Source organism: Phocoena sinus, chromosome 1 (assembly GCF_008692025.1).
Source record: "Phocoena sinus isolate mPhoSin1 chromosome 1, mPhoSin1.pri, whole genome shotgun sequence".
In the NCBI taxonomy this organism is placed as follows: Eukaryota; Metazoa; Chordata; class Mammalia; order Artiodactyla; family Phocoenidae; genus Phocoena; species Phocoena sinus.
In genome coordinates, this window is record NC_045763.1 from 147,444,484 (window position 1) to 147,464,094 (window position 19,611).

At 45.6% G+C, this 19,611-nt stretch overlaps 1 protein-coding gene across 11 annotated transcripts in view; it reads right to left on the reverse strand.

Annotated features, from left to right (window-relative positions):
- Positions 1-19,611, reverse strand: part of HHAT (hedgehog acyltransferase) — a 361,867-nt gene that overhangs the window by 269,738 nt on the left and 72,518 nt on the right. For 8 of the 11 annotated variants that reach the window (XR_004347122.1, XR_004347123.1, XM_032614697.1 and 5 more), the window contains 3 exons: positions 12,214-12,408; positions 9,516-9,731; positions 631-802 (listed from right to left, as the gene is read on the reverse strand). Coding sequence is in view for 9 of the 11 variants with exons in the window: in XM_032614697.1 (XP_032470588.1) it covers positions 631-802; positions 9,516-9,731; positions 12,214-12,408 (583 nt within the window). In the remaining 2 variants the exon portion in view is untranslated. The remainder of the gene's footprint in view (positions 1-630; positions 803-9,515; positions 9,732-12,213; positions 12,409-19,611) is intronic. The other 3 variants (XM_032614722.1, XM_032614749.1, XM_032614759.1) reach the window with 2 other exon arrangements.

Sequence of the window (19,611 nt, forward strand, 5' to 3'; positions counted from 1 at the left end):
GAAGAGAATCTGAAAAAGAATATATATATATATATATATATATATACACACACACACACACACACACACATATGCACATATGTGTGTATGTATATATATATATATATACACATATATGTATGTATAACTGAATCACTTGCTGTACACCTGAAACTAACACAACATTGTAAATCAACTACACTTCAATAAAAAAAAAAACCTGTATCTGTCTGACTCTAAAGCTCATGCTCTTTGCTTTATATCATACAGGAAAACAACAAGGATTACTGCAGAACTCGGTCTTAAAGCATTACCTCTTAGCAGGGGCTACAAGGCTACACCCAGCATCTCTCGCCTTCTCCTGTCAAGTGCAATACTGGCCATACCAGGAAGATGCGGACCCAGCTGAACTTAGCAGGATTCCATTAGGAAGAGGGATTGCTACCATCCTTGGTTCCAAGACCACCAAGCCTGACCCTCACCTCTGTCAGCCACCTCACACATGCGTCACCTCGGCCACAAGAGGAACAAGGTGAAAAAAAGGAGGGTTTGCTCAAGGCAACTACACCCCTGTCTGCCCCCGTCCAGCTGCTTCGCCGTGAAGCTACCTCTCTCGATGCTTGTTCTACCGCCAGTGATTTCCACCATTACCTAAGGTCCAACATGAGACGGCCCTCAGGAGGGAGGTGCTGCTGTAGATGGCGTGCATGTACATAAAATGAAGCATCAGCTCCGCCAGCCACCAACAGGAGAGGAGGCGGCCCAGCCCCCGGGCAAGGATGGAAAGGCTGGCCTTGGGCGAGCCCTGCTCCTGCCGCTGCATCTAGAGTAGAAACAGAAGAAGTCATTAGATGGCACCTCCATTTCTTTTTTTTTTTTAAAGAAGATGTTGGGGGTAGGAGTTTATTAATTAATTAATTTATTTTTGCTGTGTTGGGTCTTCGTTTCTGTGCGAGGGCTTTCTCTAGTTGTGGCGAGCGGGGGCCACTCTTCATCGCGGTGTGCGGGCCTCTCACTGTCGTGGCCTCTCTTGTTGCGGAGCACAGGCTCCAGACACGCAGGCTCAGTAGCTGTGGCTCATGGGCCTAGCTGCTCCGCAGCATGTGGGATCCTCCCAGACCAAGGCTTGGACCCGTGTCCCCTGCATTAGCAGGCAGATTCTCAACCACTGCGCCACCATTTTTAAAACCTTTCAGAGTCCCCTAGACAACGTTTTTATAAATTTTCACTTTCGCTGTATCTTCTAAGGGAGGGCTGGTTTAGTTTGCCTCGGGAACACTCGGCGTTCTCGGGTAAAAAAAAAACATGTCCGACAAATACCATATGATATCACATATGTGTGGAATCTAAAAATTATGAGACAAATGAACTTATTTACAAAATAGAAATAGACCCACAGACATAGAAAGCAAACTTACGGTGACCAAAGGGAAAAGGGAGTAGGGATAAATTGGGAGTTTGGGATTAACAGATACACACTACTATATATAAAATAGATAACCAACAAGGACCTACGGTAGACACAGTAATATATTACAAGATGTTCAATATCTTGTAATAACCTATAATGGAAAAGAACCTAAAAAAGAATAGATAGATAACTGAACCACTTTGCTGTACAACTGAAACTAACAGAACATTGTAAATCAACTATATTTCAATAAAAAAAAAATTTTTTTAAGTCATGTCCAAGCTAGAAAACTCTGTCCAAGAGCAAGAAAAGGGTGGAGGCCACAAGCTAGCCCAGTGCCGAGAACCAAGAAGGGGTTCCGCATCCCTTCACCCCAGCAGCAGCCCTGCCAAAACTCAGGATGGAGGGCAGTTCCTGATGTATCCTAGACAAACACAGAAAAACAAGAGAGCGCATATAAGTTTTCCAGATCTTACACTGACACGATTTTATTAGACTGAAGGCTGCCTGGAAATGCAGAGGTGAAGTGACGGCCTTAATTATGAAGTTGTATCTGCACACATTAGCTGGCAGAGGATATGGACTTGGTTCAGCAAGGGCTTGACAATTAGGGCTCCAGACACTACATGAACAAGAGAGGCCCATCCCTAGGGGAAGGTGATCCTGACATGCTTCTTTAACTTCTCCTCTCCTCTAACCATCAAGGCGCAGTGGGTCCCACGGCAGCCAGGAGGGGCGGCAGGCACTGCCCTTAGAGGTGATGGGCTATCTACACTCCAAGGAGTTAATTTCTATTCCATTCTTGAGCATATATTCTACCACGGTCTCAAACGGTCCTCTTACAGCAAGAAACCAGACCGAGAAATTATACGCCCAGGAAAGCTGTTGTTTTAAATTTTTTAATGTAAGTTGATCAAATTAACAGGAATTTCCTTTCATTTTCTTCAGTTCACCTCAGAAAGATATTTATTAGGAAACAAAAGTAACTGCTTTGCAGGATCCACCCAGCCAAATTTGACAGGGGAAGCACTTAGCTGGGAAGGTTATCCAGGAAGGAAGGTGGGGCACAGATGGGTTTGCAGTCTTGCAGGGATCACAGCTCACTGCAATTATAGCCGCAGCACAGCGACCCAATGCAGACCCCTTTCCCTCTCTAGGCATAACTGAGGGTGGTTTTATATGAATCCTTAACGTCAAGCGTGCATGCTACAAAGTCTGGAGCAGAGCATCGACAAGCCAGTGGATGGAGAAATCCTCAGTGAGAGACCCCCTACCTGCCCAATCCCTCATGTCTGCATTATATAATTCAGAAGAAAAAGGAAATAACCCAAACTTCCAACAGTATGGGCTTGGGGCTTGGTTAAATGCACGAGTGCGCCTCAATCTTACGTAGCCATGAAAACTATTTCTTGATATAAATGCATAAATAAAGAAAGGTTGGAGACACAGACACCAAAATGGCAGCAGTGATGGTAATCTTTGGATACTAAGATTCTTGTTATTTTTTAACTATTATTATTTTTGTAATCAGGGCAAAAAGGTAATGTCACTTTACGATATCGTGAAGACTTTTGTCCTCTCTGTTAAAGAGGAAAGCCCTCTGTTTCTGCAGCCTTCGTGTAAAAAAATGCCGAGTCTCAGGACCTCCCCAGGGGAGCCCAGCATCCTCTCTATGAACAAGCAAGCCTGTCTCTCTTTTGTGCTACCCATCTTTATTTTTCCTTACCTTCCCACCTCACTCGGAGACTTTCTTAGTTACACACTTAGTTGCCCTTTGTTCATTCTCAATCCTTTTTCAGCTCTCTAAAGCAAACTCATTTTGACCAAATGACCATCAGCAAATGAAGAAACAATTACGAATACAGTGTCCATTAGTCTATGGAGGCTAGAACAGTTCACACCAAGGCAACTGGGGAAGCTAAGACACGAAGAGGCACCTAAAACCATTCCAGACCAACAGAAGGGGCCTTTCTTGGTGCCAGACTCTTGGAGGAAAGCAGATTCCCTGAATGAATGTGATAACGACCTCAAAAGCAGTGTTGACAAAAAGACAATCTTTGCACAACTGTCTCCAGTGTTCCCAAATAAGCAACTATGCACATGGCCTGCAGGCCCCTGAGCAGTTGCCTAACCCCAAGCTCAGGTCCCCTGAAGACCAGAACTACACCCCGAGGCCTTGGAGCATCACTGGGTGTGCAGCCCCGTCCCAGGGAGAGGAGAAGCATCTAGACAGGAGGGAAGCCACTGTGAGATCAGAACAACAGCCACGCCAGGCCATCAGGAAAATAAGTCTGTCCGATCACCTCCAGCTCCAGGCGACCACATCTTAAGGTCAGTCCAGAGGCCCTCCTTTCCTTCCCCAAACAATGCACGGTCTAAAATGACACGAGTATCTGTAATTAAGAAGAAACATGAGATGCATTTTGTGGCTGACTGGCCTCCCAATAATGACTTCCCTACTTTCCCCAGGGCCAAACTCGCTCTCCAGGTTTAAAAAGGCATACTTATGGGCTTCCCTGGTGGCGCAGTGGTTGGGAGTCCGCCTGCCGACGCGGGGGACACGGGTTCGTGCCCCGGTCCGGGAGGATCCCACGTGCTGCGGAGCGGCTGGGCCCATGAGCCATGGCCGCTGGGCCTGTGCGTCCGGAGCCAGTGCTCTGCCGTGCGAGAGGCCACAACAGTGAGAGGCCCGCGAACCGCAAAAAAAAAAAAAAAAAAAAAAACATGGTTATTAGTCTTTCTTCAGAGTTGTGCTGTTATTACAGCCCATTTATATTTGTCCCTTGTCAATTCATCAGCAGGAAAAGACACACCATACACAGCTCACCTAAATGAGCAGGGTCGCTCACTACCCAACCTCTGCATGCAAAGCGTTTCACTTGAGATATTTCAAACTGAGGGGAGTGCCAATCTCAAGACCACTGGAAACTGCCGTCAATGGGAATTTTTAGTTAAGGCTCCACTAAAAAATACACCTTAACTCATCTGCGAAGCGCATTTTAAAGCACGTTGTATTTTAAAACCTCATTTCATGCAAATTACATAAAAAGGAATATCGAAGCCCTTCCAAGATATTCTAATGATTAAAGATGACAGTGCTCAAAGATGAAAGGTTCTTTTCTTTCGCATACGACTAATACCCATGTTGGAGAGCACCAAACAGAAGCCTTCCCCAGAGGCAACTGTTCAACTGAGTTACCTCTGCTCCAACCTCCACGCTTGGGTCAAGGGCACTGTAGCCCGCGTCTTGTTCCTTTGTAACATGGGAGCTTCTCTCCAGCCCAGGGTCATAGACCGTACCCCTACTCCCAGGAAATCATTCCCTAATCAGTCCCTCACTGCCCCTCCCCAGCATCCGGACCAAGGCCAGTAGTACCGAGTGGTCTCTGGCAGAACGGCAAGTGGGGCCTGCAGTCGGTGTAGCTGCCACAGGACTGGGACCCGGTCTGGCCAGCTTGAGCCTCCAGACCCGTACGTCCACCAGGCCACACTGCTTCCTCCCTCTAACTCCTGTGCGGCTCCCCGAGCTGGCGACAAGGCTCTGTCTGGTCTTCGTCCCTCCCACTCCAACGCGCATTGCGTTAGCCTGTCCTTGCCTCCGTGTTAATGTCTGTGAAGTGGGAGTAACAACAGTGCCTCTCTCCTGGGGTTGTTGCCAGGATGAAAGGCATCAGAACATGGAAAGCCTGGTTAGGAGTAAGTGCTCGGTTAGGGTTACTTCTCACAGTTAGCACCATTCCAGATGCGCCCTAGAACCAGAGCCCACCCCATACCCTGAGTGGTTTGTCTGGGATGCTGACTGCCAGGCCTAGTCCTTCAGGGGCTGGGCCCGCCCCTGCACCTGCAGCCACTGCCTGCATCCGTCTTCCGCTGGCCTCCTCTGAGATCAAGGATGGTCCCTGCCCAGAATCCTGCCCAGAATGGCCCCTGCTGCTGCCCTCACCTATCAGCCTGGACACCCAGGGCCTCAGTTCTGGCATAAACTTACGTTAGTTCTCACCCTCGGGAGCTTCCCTGGGTGAAATCTGAAACTGGCCCCTTGTACACAGAGGGCGAGGAGAGACCAAAGAAAAACAGCCAGATCATTCCGGGTTGGCAGGTGGCAGGTTTAATAAGCAAGGGAGCTTACAGATGAGCCTTGTCTTGGGCGCTGAAAGGCAAGTAGATCTCTGCATCCACTGGCCAGAATTTTAAAGTTTAAATAGAGGCCTTACCTGGGTTTAGTCACATAGTCAATTCAGATGGTCTCAACAACACCTTCCTCGTTCAAGGTCAAGGCTATGTCCCTGAAATGGCTCCTAGTGTGGGAATGGCAGGCAGAACGCATATTCCAAGGGCAGGGGAGGGGTGAACAGCCTCCAACAGCCCAGGTCCAGACTGCAGGTCAACCAGTGGTCACATCCTTTCAATGCCCTCCTCCAACAACTTACCCTAGAAATGCCCCTGCTTTTGGATAACGATAACAACAATAATAGTAATAGTTAACACCTCATAGCGCTACATGTTAAGCCCCACTATCTATACAAAATCGTTCAATCCTTATGACAACCCTGTGAGGGAGGTATTATTGCTTTTCCCATTTCATTGATAAGGACACTGAGTCACAACTAAGGTGAGTAACTCACCAAAAGCTCTCAAGCCAAAGCAGAGCAGGGATTCAAACCCTGTAACAATAGGATTGGGCACGAGAGTCTTTGCTCTTAACCACCAACCTAGTTCCCTATGTGAGCACTGGCTCTTCCCCTCAGGGCAGGAACACAGCCCTCAGCAAGGAAAACCCCCTGGTCCTCCCACACCCAGGCTCACCGTCCCCCCCCATATCAGCTCCTCCCTCACTGCATGATTCAACCTGCTCAGAGTTAAGATGTGGTGGCCCCAGGCTCCCAGCTCAGCAAATAAACAGCATTTCCTGCCTTTCCCTAGACCTCCCCGACCCTGTCCCCCGACCTCACCCCCGGCTCCGTATCTGAGTTCCATAGAACCCTGGGAGAAAAATAAACGGGGCCCATATTCCTGAAACTCCAAATGCCATCAGAGATGGCCTTCAAGTTAAGGCACTGAGGCCTGTTGACAGGCACATTTTCCCCTGTTCATGATTGATGTGTACACATTTCACATGCCATACATTACAGAGGCACCTCTTCTATACTTGACTCATCTTGGATATGTAAATTTACACACTAAAAAAAAAAAAAAAAAAAAAAAAAACTGGGTGAAAGAGAACATTCTCCCAGGGTGGGCCTAGTACTGTAAATTTATGGACTGTGGTTTGCCCAGCTGGGTTCGTCTCCACGGTGAGGCTCTGCTGCCCCCTGGTGGCAAGTCTCTCCCTGCTCTTTAGAGTTTGTGAACGTTGACCTGAGAAGCTAAGAGCCAAAATTTCAATATTACCATTTCCTGTTAACATCTATTCATTCACACAAGCACTCGTTCAGAGCAAACCTTACTTACAAGCTCTTCCAGTTGGCTTTCTTCTGCCCCCTCCCGGCTTCTCTGAAGGAGCCCTTTCACTACTAGATTAGCTCCCTAGTTTAAATGCTCTCCTCTTAGACCCATTTTTCTCACAGGAGGTTAAGTGCCCCCTACACACCCCCAGCAACTGCAGAAACCACCTGGCGTGTTTTTATTGCCCTGTAGCTTATTAAACATTTTGCCTTTTCTAGACTGACTTTTCTATGAATCTTCTCAGACCACAGAGAAAGGTTTCAACTTGCCTTTTTGAGTTCCCTGCTTTCGGCAATTGTCACCACTTTGAAAGGGGTAAAAAAAACAGAGAGAGGGGACATAGATGGTACCTGGAGTCTCCAGACCTGACTCCCTACAGGGAGAAACCCCTTCATTTCCCCAGGCTGAAACTCAAAAACAAGAGCCTTTGGCTAAGGATTTAGGTGAGCAATAATCTCAAAGCTCGCCTCTGTGTAACATATTCAGGACCCTGAGACCCGCCTCTCATATTCCCTCAAGACCCTATAGGGTGCAATCAGAAAGGAGGAGACAGACGAGAACTAAGAAGAATGATGATTTGCCTAACAACAAAGGACAGATCCCATAGGGCTAAGCTCCTTAATGGATAAGAGGCAGTTAGGAAAATAATTTGCTTCCTCTTTTTTTGTATATATAAATTTATTTATTTTATTTTTGGCTGCACTGGGTCTTGGTTGCTGTGCACTGGCTTTCTCTAGTTGCGGCGAGCGGGGCCTACTCTTCACTGCGGTGCGCGGGCTTCTCATTGCGGTGGCTTCTCTTGTTGCGGAGCACAGGCGCTAGGCGCACGGGCTTCAGTAGTTGTGGTGCACGGGCTCAGTAGTTGTGGCTCGCGGGCTCTAGAGCGCAGGCTCAGTAGTCATGGCGCACGGGCTTAGTTGCTCCACGGCATGTGGGATCTTCCTGGATCAGGGGTCGAACCCGTGTCCCCTGCACTGGCAGGCGGATTCTTAACCACTGCACCACCAGGGAAGTCCCAATTTGTTTCCTCTTAATGGGTTTAGTCTATGTTTCTCTGAGAATTATCTGTCTTCAAGGGAGGGGTGGGGGTGTGCTTGTGGACGTTTAGTCCAAAAGTTATTGACTGCAACGTTAGAATTAAAAACTTACAGTGGCAAGGAGGTTGTAAAGGAGACAAAATTCGGAGAACCTGAACCCACCCTACCCTGGGTCTACCCCACCCTCACCCAACCCCCTGCTCTTCTAAGAACTTCGGATAGTGGTTCTCTACCTCTAACAGCATCAGGACCACGCTGCCGGGCCCCGCCCCCGGGTTCCTGATTCATTAGGTCTGGGGAGGGGCCTGAGAATGTGCATTTCTGACAACTTCCCAGGTGATACTGTAGCTGCTGGTCCAGGGACCACACTTTGAGAATCACTGAGTTAGAAGATCAGCTGCCATCACTAGACCACCTCTTTCTTTTACACAACAATTTTAACCATGAATTTCAAACACAGATTTTAAATTCCTTCATGGCAAAAGACCGATCCTAGATAACCCAAACTGAGGTATGAGAAACCATGTACTAAACATACATCTGCCCAGAATATCAATTTCACTTAAAGAGTTGCAGAGAGGAAAACATTCAATGATTTAACTGGCAATTTTTAAACATTAAGTTATTGTTATAATGCAGAAATATACTTCTGAGTACCACGTGCAACTCAGTGAAATTTTTAAGACGAAATAAGGGATTTCTAAGAACCCTCCTATTTGTGCAGGGGGCACCTTTCGGGTTGCCCTCCAAAAATGTCAAACACTGCTGCTGGCCCTGCTCTTCAAACTACGTGTCCAGGCCCCAGTGTGTGCGCACATGTGTGTGCTTGCACATGTGTGCACTGTGTGTGCATACGTGTTATTGTTCTCACCTCCATGGGGATTGTTTTCTTGGGAGGAGGGAGACAGGAATGTCCTTTGAGAAACACTGTTTTTCGGGAACATCAATTGTTTACTCACACTTCAGGTGAATTAACTTAGTACACGTGTTCCACGAGGCTAGCTGTGGAATGAGGAAAAAAATCGGAACTAGGAGGAAAAGTGAGGTGGCAATGACGAAGGTGGCTTCCCATGAGCTTCAGACAAGGCTGCTGTCCAAAAGTAGGGAGGCGAGATCCTGGGCACAAACAGGCACCCAGACCCGAAAGCACACCATTGCTCTCAAACCCTCTTCAACTCCACTCTGTTATCCCATCCAGATCGCCCTGAACAATTCCCAGGCCACGGCAGAGCTATTTCATAAGCAGTTTGTGAAAATAAAAGGGTACTTATTATTTGCCAAACAAGAGCTTAGCCAGTTCCTCCTTCCACTTTCCAAGTAATACCACGAGAAGTCAGTTTTCTTCCTCTGGGACAGCCCTGCAGGGGATGCCTACCCCCAAGTTCCTGGCTGTGCCCAGTTATTATTTCTGGCTGTCACAGTCCACAGAGAATCCTACAACCAACAGGCACAAGAGATAGGCTGACCTTTATTTTGAAGGCTTATTTCCCAGAAGTATTTCATTTATTATCAGAGATCATGACAATAATGTGTGTTCTTAAACTTGTGGGCACCCCTGTATGAAAAGACTCACGGATGACCACAGCAACAAAGACAGAAGCATCATCGCAGAAACACCCATCCAATCCCCGAAAGGCTCTCACCTGTGCGATGAACTCCGGGAAGCTGAGGATGGGCCCGTTGTGGAAGACTGGGTAGTAGAAGACATAGGCCACCATCCAGGGAAAGGAGCAGAAGGTGTGCTCAGCCAGCGGCTGCTTCCAGCAGAGCTCCAGGCTGGAGCTGGTGTAGTACAGGCAGCGAACGGTCAGTGTGAACTGCAGCAAGTAGTACTCATTTTCCGTCTGGTACCACCCTCTCTGCAAAGTCACAAGGAGACAACAACCTTGAGTGGCAAGGAGGGACGTCATCCAGTCTCCCAGGAAGGAGATCTCTTCCACGGGCAGAGCAGCTGTCCCATCCAGGGAGTCGAGAACCACTGAACAGCAGGCAAACATCATCGATCATCAAAACAAGCAATTAATGAGCAACGGGCAGGAGAGTGTCCCTAACATCAGCCATAAGCTTCGCATTAAGCCTGATGCAACACAGTGAAGGTTTTCCCAGATATGCTTCTGTCAGGTACACCAGCGGACAGCATGCAGATCAGCTACATCCAGTGGGTACTCTAACAGCTCCTTCAACAACTCCGAAGACAAAGACAGACTTATACAGGCAGACCTCAGGGTACTGCAGGTTCGGTTCCAGACCACCGCATTAAAGCGAACACCGCAATGAGTCACACAGTTTTTTGCTTTCCCAGTGCACAGAAAAGTTATGTTTACGCTATACTGTAGTCTAGTAAACTGTGCAACAGCCATTATGTCTAAAAAGACAAAGAACATACCTTAATTTAAAAAGACTTTATCGCTGAAAAAAAGAAAAAATGCTGTTGATCATCTGACAACGCAGGGTTGCCACAAACCTTCAGTTTGTTAAAAAAAAAAATGCAATATCTGCAAAGTGCAATAAAATGGGGTGTGTCCGTAAATGTCACATGGGATTTATGTGTTCAGCGTATCTTTCCTTCTGTTCTTCTATCATTAATTTGGCTCCACATGTAGTGGAAGACTATTTTCCAAATAAGCTTTAGAGAAACACCGTCAAAAGAAATAGTCCCTGCCCTCAATGTACCTAAATTCTCATACCGGAGATAGGTATGTAAAAGTATAATTACAACACAGCATGAAAGAATAAAAAGCACGTACAAAATTAGGTACGGAACAAAAGACTAAAAGCAAATGTGGTAAAATCTTAATATTGAGGGAATAAAATTATGCATCATTTTATAATCTTTATATTTTTCTATATTTTCCATATTTTCTATAATACATATGTATTGCTTTTTTAATTAGAAAATAGGTTATGGAAATAGATACAAGAAATAAAATTGGGACAAAGGAAAAAGTTGTTCACTTGATCCGCGAGGGTCTTTTAAGGCTTTACACTGAAAAACTAAGTACCGAACAGAGTTTCTATTCCACGTCCAGGACTTCAGCAGCCACCAAGGAAAACCAAGAAAACTGCATGTGTGAAAGTATGGAAACCCAGGGCAACTAGTTTCTGGTCATTTGCTCTCTCCCCTTCAGCAATATTTTGCACACCACCAGCTTACATAACAAATGGAATACTTATTCACCACCAACACCCATAACTGATGCTAAGAGTCCCCAAATAAAGGATAATTACAACTGGAGACCGTCTTTGAACGTTTGCCAGGTCCCCCAAAAGTTAGGTGTGAATTTATTTTTATTTTTATCACAAATCTATTTTTAAGCACACTTATTTAAGTGATCGCCTAGTTTAATCATTCTGGGAAGTTATGTATCTTTGTTAGAAGAGAGGCGCTACCCTGCTTATTCTCTTAAGTCCAGGTTTTGAGACATGTGCTTGAAGTATTCGCCCCAGTCCTTTGGTAAGAGTGAAGAAAAATTAAGGCAGCCTAACAACAGCAAGAATTCTTGAATTTTCAAAATGCTACCATTTTTACAAAATTGCTTAACATGTATTATCTTGTTGGATCCTTAGAACAACTCCATGAGGAAGGCAGAGCAGCTATTACCTCCATTTTCCAAATGACGAAATTAAGACACAGAGGTTAAACACCGCCTCCAGTTTTAAGAGGAGAAGAGACAGTGAATAGAAGAGACTAGAAAACCACTGGCTCATCCTTCCCGTCGCATTCTTTCCCATGACTGTGCAGATCCAGGGCTCACCAATTCTAAGTGCCATCACTTAAATCAACGAAAAGGTGAACAAATGAGTGAACAAATGAACAAAAATAAAGACACCATGGGAAGCCCAGTTCCACATGACTAAAGAAAGAATGTCAAAAGCTTCCCAAGGTGTTCTGTGCAAGGAAAATACCTGCCTTATCTGTTCAGGGACTATCATGGGCTTCTGATGAGATAAGGAATGTGAGAGTTCCCTATAAACCATGCAGCATTCTATAGATGATTGTTTTATTAAATGCATAGGGGATTTTTTTTTTTTTGCTTTTTTGCATATTGCTTTTTTTCCCCCTTTGTTCCTGTGACATCTGGCACCATCCATGCCTGCCCAAACTGGGAGAAAAGGTACAAGGTCAGCGCTGGGCAACCTCCAAGGACTAAGGCATAGTCAGATACAAAAGACTGCAGAACGCAACACCAGGGTTCACATGCATCAACCCCCTGTGGCCACTAGAGGGAGCGCCACCGCAGTTCTTCAATTGACTCTTGTCTGAAAACAAAGGCATCTACCTGGATAAAGGCACTGCCAAAGGGGCCTTCTCCTTCCCAATGGTAAAACGGAGACTCTTACCATAACTTCCTCCACATCTTGAAGCCTCAGTGTAGAGAGCAGGAAGAGAGAACAGAGCCATGACAGGAACGGCGACCGGAACTGGGCAACACAGAAGGAGATGGTGGTGTGAATAAGAACCATGGCTGTGCCTTGGGTCCCCAGCACACACCAGCAGGCCCACATCCCATAGGCTGTGAGGATCCAGGGTTTGTGCTGCAGACAGGGAGGGACCCAGTGAGAAAGACATGGGGGGGGGGGGAGGAAGAAAAAAGAGAAGGGTAAGTTAACAGGCATTGCTATTGAAGGTTCTACATAAAAGAGGGTCATGTCTTGTGACCCATTAACCAAACTGTTCTCACTGGCCTGGAGATTTAGTGTAACACAGACAAAGAGGATTCAGAGGGACTTTCCACATTAACCCCAGAGTGATGGCTGCCTAGCCCCAGGTGCCCAGAACTCCACCAGATCCGCCCAGAGAAAGGAGCCACTTTCCTGCCTTCAGCCAAAACCACCCAGACCACTGGATCCCACAACAATAAGATTTATGGCTGACTTTCAGCAGACATTATGGGAGCCTGAAGACAGTTCGAAAAGCTGCCAACCTGGCACACTAGCCCCTGCGTACACTATTCTACAAAACGAAGGTAAGATAAAATACTGGTGCAAATTTCTCGGGAGTCTTACTGAGAAAACTGGACCATCTAAACCACAAAAGGCTTTCTAAAGTTTAAACCAGAGACTTACAAGTAAATCTCTAATTACATTTTTATTTCATTAGCATATTATTTACAGTCAAGTTTGTGTCACAGAAAAAGTATAGCTTACCTGTTTTCAGTGATCGTGAGGCCTTTGCATAGTCAATCCAATTAATACATTTATTCCCATTTTAGGAGAGAATTTTTCTATTTCATTATCAAGTCTTATAGTTATTGACATTGAATGACTAAACAGATAAATTAACATGTCTTTGCTTTTACAATATACTCTTGGTCATATCTGGCTGGTAAATCCTTACTTAAAAAAACACAATAATGTTTTAACATTGTTTGAGAGGCAACATATCTTAGTGGTGTAATTACTCAAGCTTTGAAGTCCAACTGCCTAAATAAATCCTGGTATCCCCATTAACTAGCTGTGTGACCCTCGGCAACTTACTTAATCTCTCTGTGCCTCAGTTTTCTCAGGTATAAAATTAGGATAGTAACAGTATCTACTTCATGAGGTTGTCGTGAGGATTAACTAAGTTAATGCACGTAAAACGCTTACAATGGTGTCTGCATACACAGGAAGGACAAGGCAAATACTAGTTATTATTCCTATAGGAAAATATGATGTGGCTTTTTGGTGAGCATTCAAAAATAGGATTTCCAGGAATACACTGGGTTGAAAAGTAGGGGCTGCTTGAAATTAGGTCTTCCTGTGAAAACAAAAAGACTTCTTTAAGGGAAAGACAGATGTGGACTGCACACTGTAAATGCCATCCTTCAGTGCTAACTGTCCCAAAATATTGCCTTAGTACAATTCCTTACCAACCTTATACTCCAGCCTAAGAGAGAACATTTTAAATGAGGGACTAGGTCAGCCACTTTGAAGTTCCAAGAAAATCAGAGAAATCTGCAGTTCATTTTTACTATTTTTCCATCCTACTACCCACATTAAACAGCCACATAAATTTGCTTCAAACTTTCCCCCAAGCACTCACCTCTGGACAGAGTTCAATTATAAGGAACAAGGTCACCAGAGACTATTTTAAGAAGTAGTTCTAATGAACGAAAAAAAGGGAAGGGGTGTCTTTTTCAACTTGATCTACAGCATTTACCACTTGGAGTCTTTTTCCATGTGTGCATGGCTACATACATATATACATAACACAGCTACATTTTTATTGAATGCTATTTGATCCATTTGGAAGAAGCCTGTTGGGATTCATTTGGGAACTTAACCACAGACTTAAGCTGCTTCAGCTTGAAAAAGCTGGAGGAACCTTCAGGAACTACTTAATAGTGCTGTGCAAACCCCATCTACTCCAGACATTCTCTGATGAATTTACCTGTGCTCACAAATGATACCATGGGGGCACACAAGGTTGTCCTATACTCTCATCCCTCACCATCTTCCTCCTGCCGAAGAGCAGAGGCAGACAACGTCTAATTTTCTCTAAGACATCACAGAAAATGCACCCACGTGAACCTCATATTCTCTGCTATCCCTCCTATTACACACTCATCCTCCCCAACGGGCAAAGACAACTCCGCTATACACATTCACGGCGGGCAGGTGATAAAAAGGGAAAGATGTGAACAATGCAAAAAAGAAATCGCCTATTTTAAAACATGAATTAGAACCCGACTAACATATTGATTTTTTTCATTCTATAAAGTGAATGCAATTGGAATCCCATCCTTGAAAACACCACTAAGATGCTGATACAGCATGATTAGTCTACCATGCCTTGTTCTCTGACTGGCATCAGAGGAACAGTCCCCCACCATCAATGCAGCCCTTAGGGCACACCTCCTCCAACCACTATCCCCCCCTACCACACACACACACACACACACACACACACACACACACACACACACACGCCTAGACCAGCAAGAAGCAGGGCAGAGAGGGCGAGAAGTAGAAATGTGACACTGCCTAGCAGTGCAGGCAGCAGCATAGAAGGTCTGCTACTCTGGGGAGGAGGGGGGCTTTGCCCAAGTGTTTCAAAGACCATTTTCATATGCAAAGGCCTAAAGACAGCCCGGTCCCACCTATTTCTACTCCAAAAGTGCTTATGTATTTAGTTTATCAAATTTGTGTCCTCTTTAGCAAAAATGCTTAAATATCAGACATTGAGCCTCTGACATCAAATATGCCAGGAATCTTTTAACTTTTCAAAACTAAAAAAGGAAGTGTGTTATGTTTTATTCCAAAACAATACTTCTGATTCATCACTAGAAAGGCTTTAAAAACGTTTTCTCCAAGTTCTCAGGGCGATCTGGGCAGATACGCACAGTTTTGGTCACAGACATAATCTATGTCAAGTTCAAGATTTAAAAACCTGCCTAGGGAATTCCCTGGCAGTCCAGTGGTTAGGACTCCGTGCTTTCACTGCTGAGAGCCTGGGTTCAATCCCTGGTCGGGGAACTAAGATCCCGCAAGCCGGGCAGCGCAGCCAATGTAATTAATTAATTAAAACCAATTAGTTAATTTTAATTAATTAATTTTAATTAATTGATAAAAGATCTGCCTAAAAGTCAGAATAGCCCCATTCATTTAAGTTAAGAGGTTCAAATGACGATTATGATTGGAAACTGCTGTTCACTTGAAATGAGGCACAAAGAATCGTGTTGATCAAGTAACGTGTACAAATAAAACAATCTTAATTTAATGTTGGGCTGTGATGTTTCTAGTTTAGAGATTTAAATTTGAATCAAGTATTATTTTATATGATGCTTTTTTTTCATTGAGATTTTTATTGAGACAGTTGTAGACTCTCCTGCAGTTATAAGAAATAACACAGAGAGATCCTATGGACACTTTACCCAATTTCCCCCTATGGTAACATTTTGCAAAACCAGAATATATCACAACCAGGATGGTGACATTGCAACAATCCACAGACATTCAGGTTTCCCCAGTTTTACCTGCACTTGTGTATGTGTGTGTGTGTGTGTGTGTGTGTGTGTGTGTGTGTGTTTAGTTCTTACGGTTTTATCACATAAAAGGTTTTATCACATATAGGTTCAGTGTCCACCACAGTAAAGATACTGAACAGCTCCATCACCCCAAGCATCTCTTGCATTGCCCTTTTATAACCACACCCACCTTTTTCCTGCTTCCTTTACCCCACATCCTTAATCCCTGGAAACCACTAATAATCTCTCCGTTTCTAAAATTTTGTCATTTCAAAAGTCATACAGTATGTAACCTTTAGGACTGGCTTTTTTTTTTTTTAATAAATTTCCTTGCTTTTTATTTTTTGGCTGTGTTGGGTTTTCACTGCTGGGTGCAGGCTTTCTCTAGTTGTGGTGAGCAGGGGCTACTCTTCGTCGCAGTGTGTGGGCTTCTCATTGCGGTGGCTTCTTTTGGTGCGGAGCATGGGCTCTAGGCACACGGGCTCAGTAGTTGTGGCTCGCGGGCTCTAGGGCGCAGGCTCTGTAGTTGTGGCGCACGGGCTTAGTTGCTCCGCGGCATGTGGGATCTTCCCGGACCAGGGCTCGAACCCGTGTCCCATGCACTGGCATGCGGATTCTTAACCGCTGCGCCACCAGGGAAGTCCCAGGACTGGCTTTTTTTTCACTCAGCATAATTCCCTGAAATCCACCCAAGTTGTGACAGGTATCAAAGGACTGCCCCCTTTATATTGCTGTGTAGTTTCCACGGTGTGGATGGACCACAGTTTCTTTAACCCTTCACCTGCTGAAGGACATCTGGGCTGTTTTCCAGCTTGGGGCCATTATGAATAAAAGCTGAAATGAACATACATGTACAGGTTTTCATTTAAATATGTTTTCATTTCTCTAGGATAAATGCCCAAGGGTGAGCTTGCTGGGCTGCATGGTAGTTGCATGTTTAGAGCTCTGTAAAAACTGCCCAACAGTTTCCCGGAGTGGCCATTTTACATTTCCACCAGCAACATACAAGGGACCCAAATGCTGCCTCCTCACCAGCATTTGGTGTTGTTACTATTTTTTACCTGATCGACTCTGGTAGTTGGACGGGGGGATCCCACTGTGGCTTTAACTTGCATTCACCATGATGCTCTTTTAAAGGGTATCAAAGTGTGAGCAACCTGGACCCTGCATCAATAAGATGGACTGAGTGAACTTCGCTGGGGCACAAGAAGCCAGCCCCTCAGAACTCTCCTGACCCCCTTAACTCTCTTTATTCCAGGCTCTTCAGTTCCTGATTAGGAGACCGAAAGGAAGGCAGGGGAAGAGGAGAAACTTTTAAAAGTTTAACAAACAGTAAGAAAGAAACTGTACTCTGTTTTCGCGGCAGTTGAGATAAAGCGAGACTAAATACTACGGCCTTTCTGATGGAATTAGGCCAGACTGAACTGGGTAGGTGAACTTGCCCTCGGTTCCCATTGCCCCCTGTGTTTATACTGAACCACTTCTCAAAACAGGGCATAACCGTCTCTCCTTTTGATAGGCTCCCTTAACAAATTAATATCCTGTCTTGTTCATAATACAATAATGTAAGAATCTTACATGGTACCTAGCACATAGCAAGTGTTTCATAAACACTGGATAAATGAATGGTTAGAATAGTTGGATGGATAGATGGGTGGATGGATGGGTGGATGGATGGATGGATATGCTTCCCCAGGTATTGGGGTTTAACCTGGCAGTTATGACTAAGAACAAGAAATTAGCACCAAAATTGGGGGCTTTTTAGTCACTAATGTGAAAACCTGCTGATTTCCGAAGTCTCTGCTTGTACACCTAACCCCTTATGAACAGACTGCTTGGCCAATGCAGATAGGATAAAAAGGTGTTATTTCACATCTCACTGCCTACTGCCTGTTTCCACTCACAGGGATCTCTTACAATCTTGTGCTGGGGGAAGCCTCAAATAGTGCACAACTGGTAGGGTACAGGCACCAAGCTTTGAAAGCAGACTCTCTGATAGAACCTGATTCCTGTCAGCCCAGGGAAGACTTCCGAGAGATCAACAATTTCAGCTGGCGTGTTTCAAAGGCTGAAATCAGCACCCCTGAGAAAAGACCATGGACTTGCGGCCTTTTCTTTCGCAAATCTATATTCTTCAAATCTTCCTCATAGGGAGCCAGGACCCAGCCACAGGAGGAGCTGGCTGGCCATGCCCCCCTCACACCATCTCTCCTTCCCTTCCGCTTTAGCTTGTTCTGTGCTGTGGACACTGAGTGATAACAGGATGTGCCTGAGTGGTTCCCCTCGTTAGCTCACCTCTGTAGGGAGGAACCAAAGTGCAAAGGCTTGGTGAAGACTCCTGCTGGCAACTGGACCAGACTTTGCTGTATATTAATTCTTTTTGTACATCTACCCAGAAACCACTCAGTGGGGGGCACTGTTTGAGAAATAAATAAAAGGAGTCAATCAACAACCCTTATGCACGGCATAATTTATTGCATACTACATAATCAACTGCAGCTGCTACTGAAAATATATAAGTGTGTGTGTGTGTGTGTGTGTGTGGTGTGTGTGGTGTGTGTGTGTGTGTGGTGTGTGTATGGTGTGTGTAGTGTGTGTGTATGGTGTGTGTATGGTGTGTGTGGTGTGTGTGTATGGTGTGTGTGGTGTGTGTGTGGTGTGTGTGCTGTTTGTGTGCTGTGTGTGTGCTGTGTGTGGTATGTGTGTAGCGTGTGTGTGGTGTGTGTGTGTGCTGTGTGTGTGGTGTGTGAGTGTGTGTGTGGTGTGTGGTGTGTGTGTAGCGTGTGTGTGGTGTGTGTGTGTGTGGTGTGTGTATGGTGTGTGTGGTGTGTGTGTGTATGGTGTGTGTGGTGTGTGTGTATGGTGTGTGTGCTGTGTGTGTGGTATGTGTGTAGCGTGTGTGTGGTGTGTGTGTATGGTGTGTATGTGTGGTGTGTGTGTGTGGTGTGTGTGGTGTGTGTGGTGTGTGTATGGTATTTGTGTATGGTGTGTGTTTGCTGTGTGTGTGGTGTGTGGTGTGTGTCTGCTGTGTGTGTGGTGCGTGCAGTGTGTGTGTAGTGTGTGTGTGTGGTGTGTGTGTGGTGTGTGTGTGGTGTGTGTGGTGTGTGTGGTGTGTGTGTGTGGTGTGTGTGTGTGGCGTGTGTGTGTGGTGTGTGTGTGGTGTGTGTGTGGTGTGTGTGGTGTGTGTGTGGTTTGTCTGGTGTGTGTGTGCTGTGTGGTATGTGTGTGGTGTGTGCAGTGTGTGGTGTGTGTGTGGTGTGTGTGGTGTGTGTGGTGTGTGTGTGGTGTGTGTGTGGTTTGTCTGGTGTGTGTGTGGTGTGTGGTGTATGTGGTGTGTGTGTGGTGTGTGTGTGTGACGTGTGTGTGTGGTGTGTGGTGTATGTGTGTGTGTGTGTGTGTGTGTGTGTGCGTGTGTGTGTGTATCCCCACACAAACAAAAAGGGAAAATAACGAAAACCATTGCAGAGTCCACACAATGGCCTTCTAGCCTCCTTTTCCTGGGAGCAAAGCCCCGTGGGCCCAAACAAAGCCAATTTCATCCCTCCTTAGAGATGCAGTGATGGAGGTGGAAGAGTCTGATTCCAGGAAAACCATTAATGCATGAGATTCCTATTAGGTGTGTGGTTTCGATAATATGCTGGAAGGGAGCGCCTGTTCACCTCGGCCTTCCAGAGGTTAGTTTACTTGTCTCAGCCAGCGCCATGGGACCACGCTTTTCAGCCTGTGGCCAATGAGCTCAGCCAGCCAGGGCCCAGTGCTAATAATGCAGGTGCCGCCAGTCAGAGGTCAG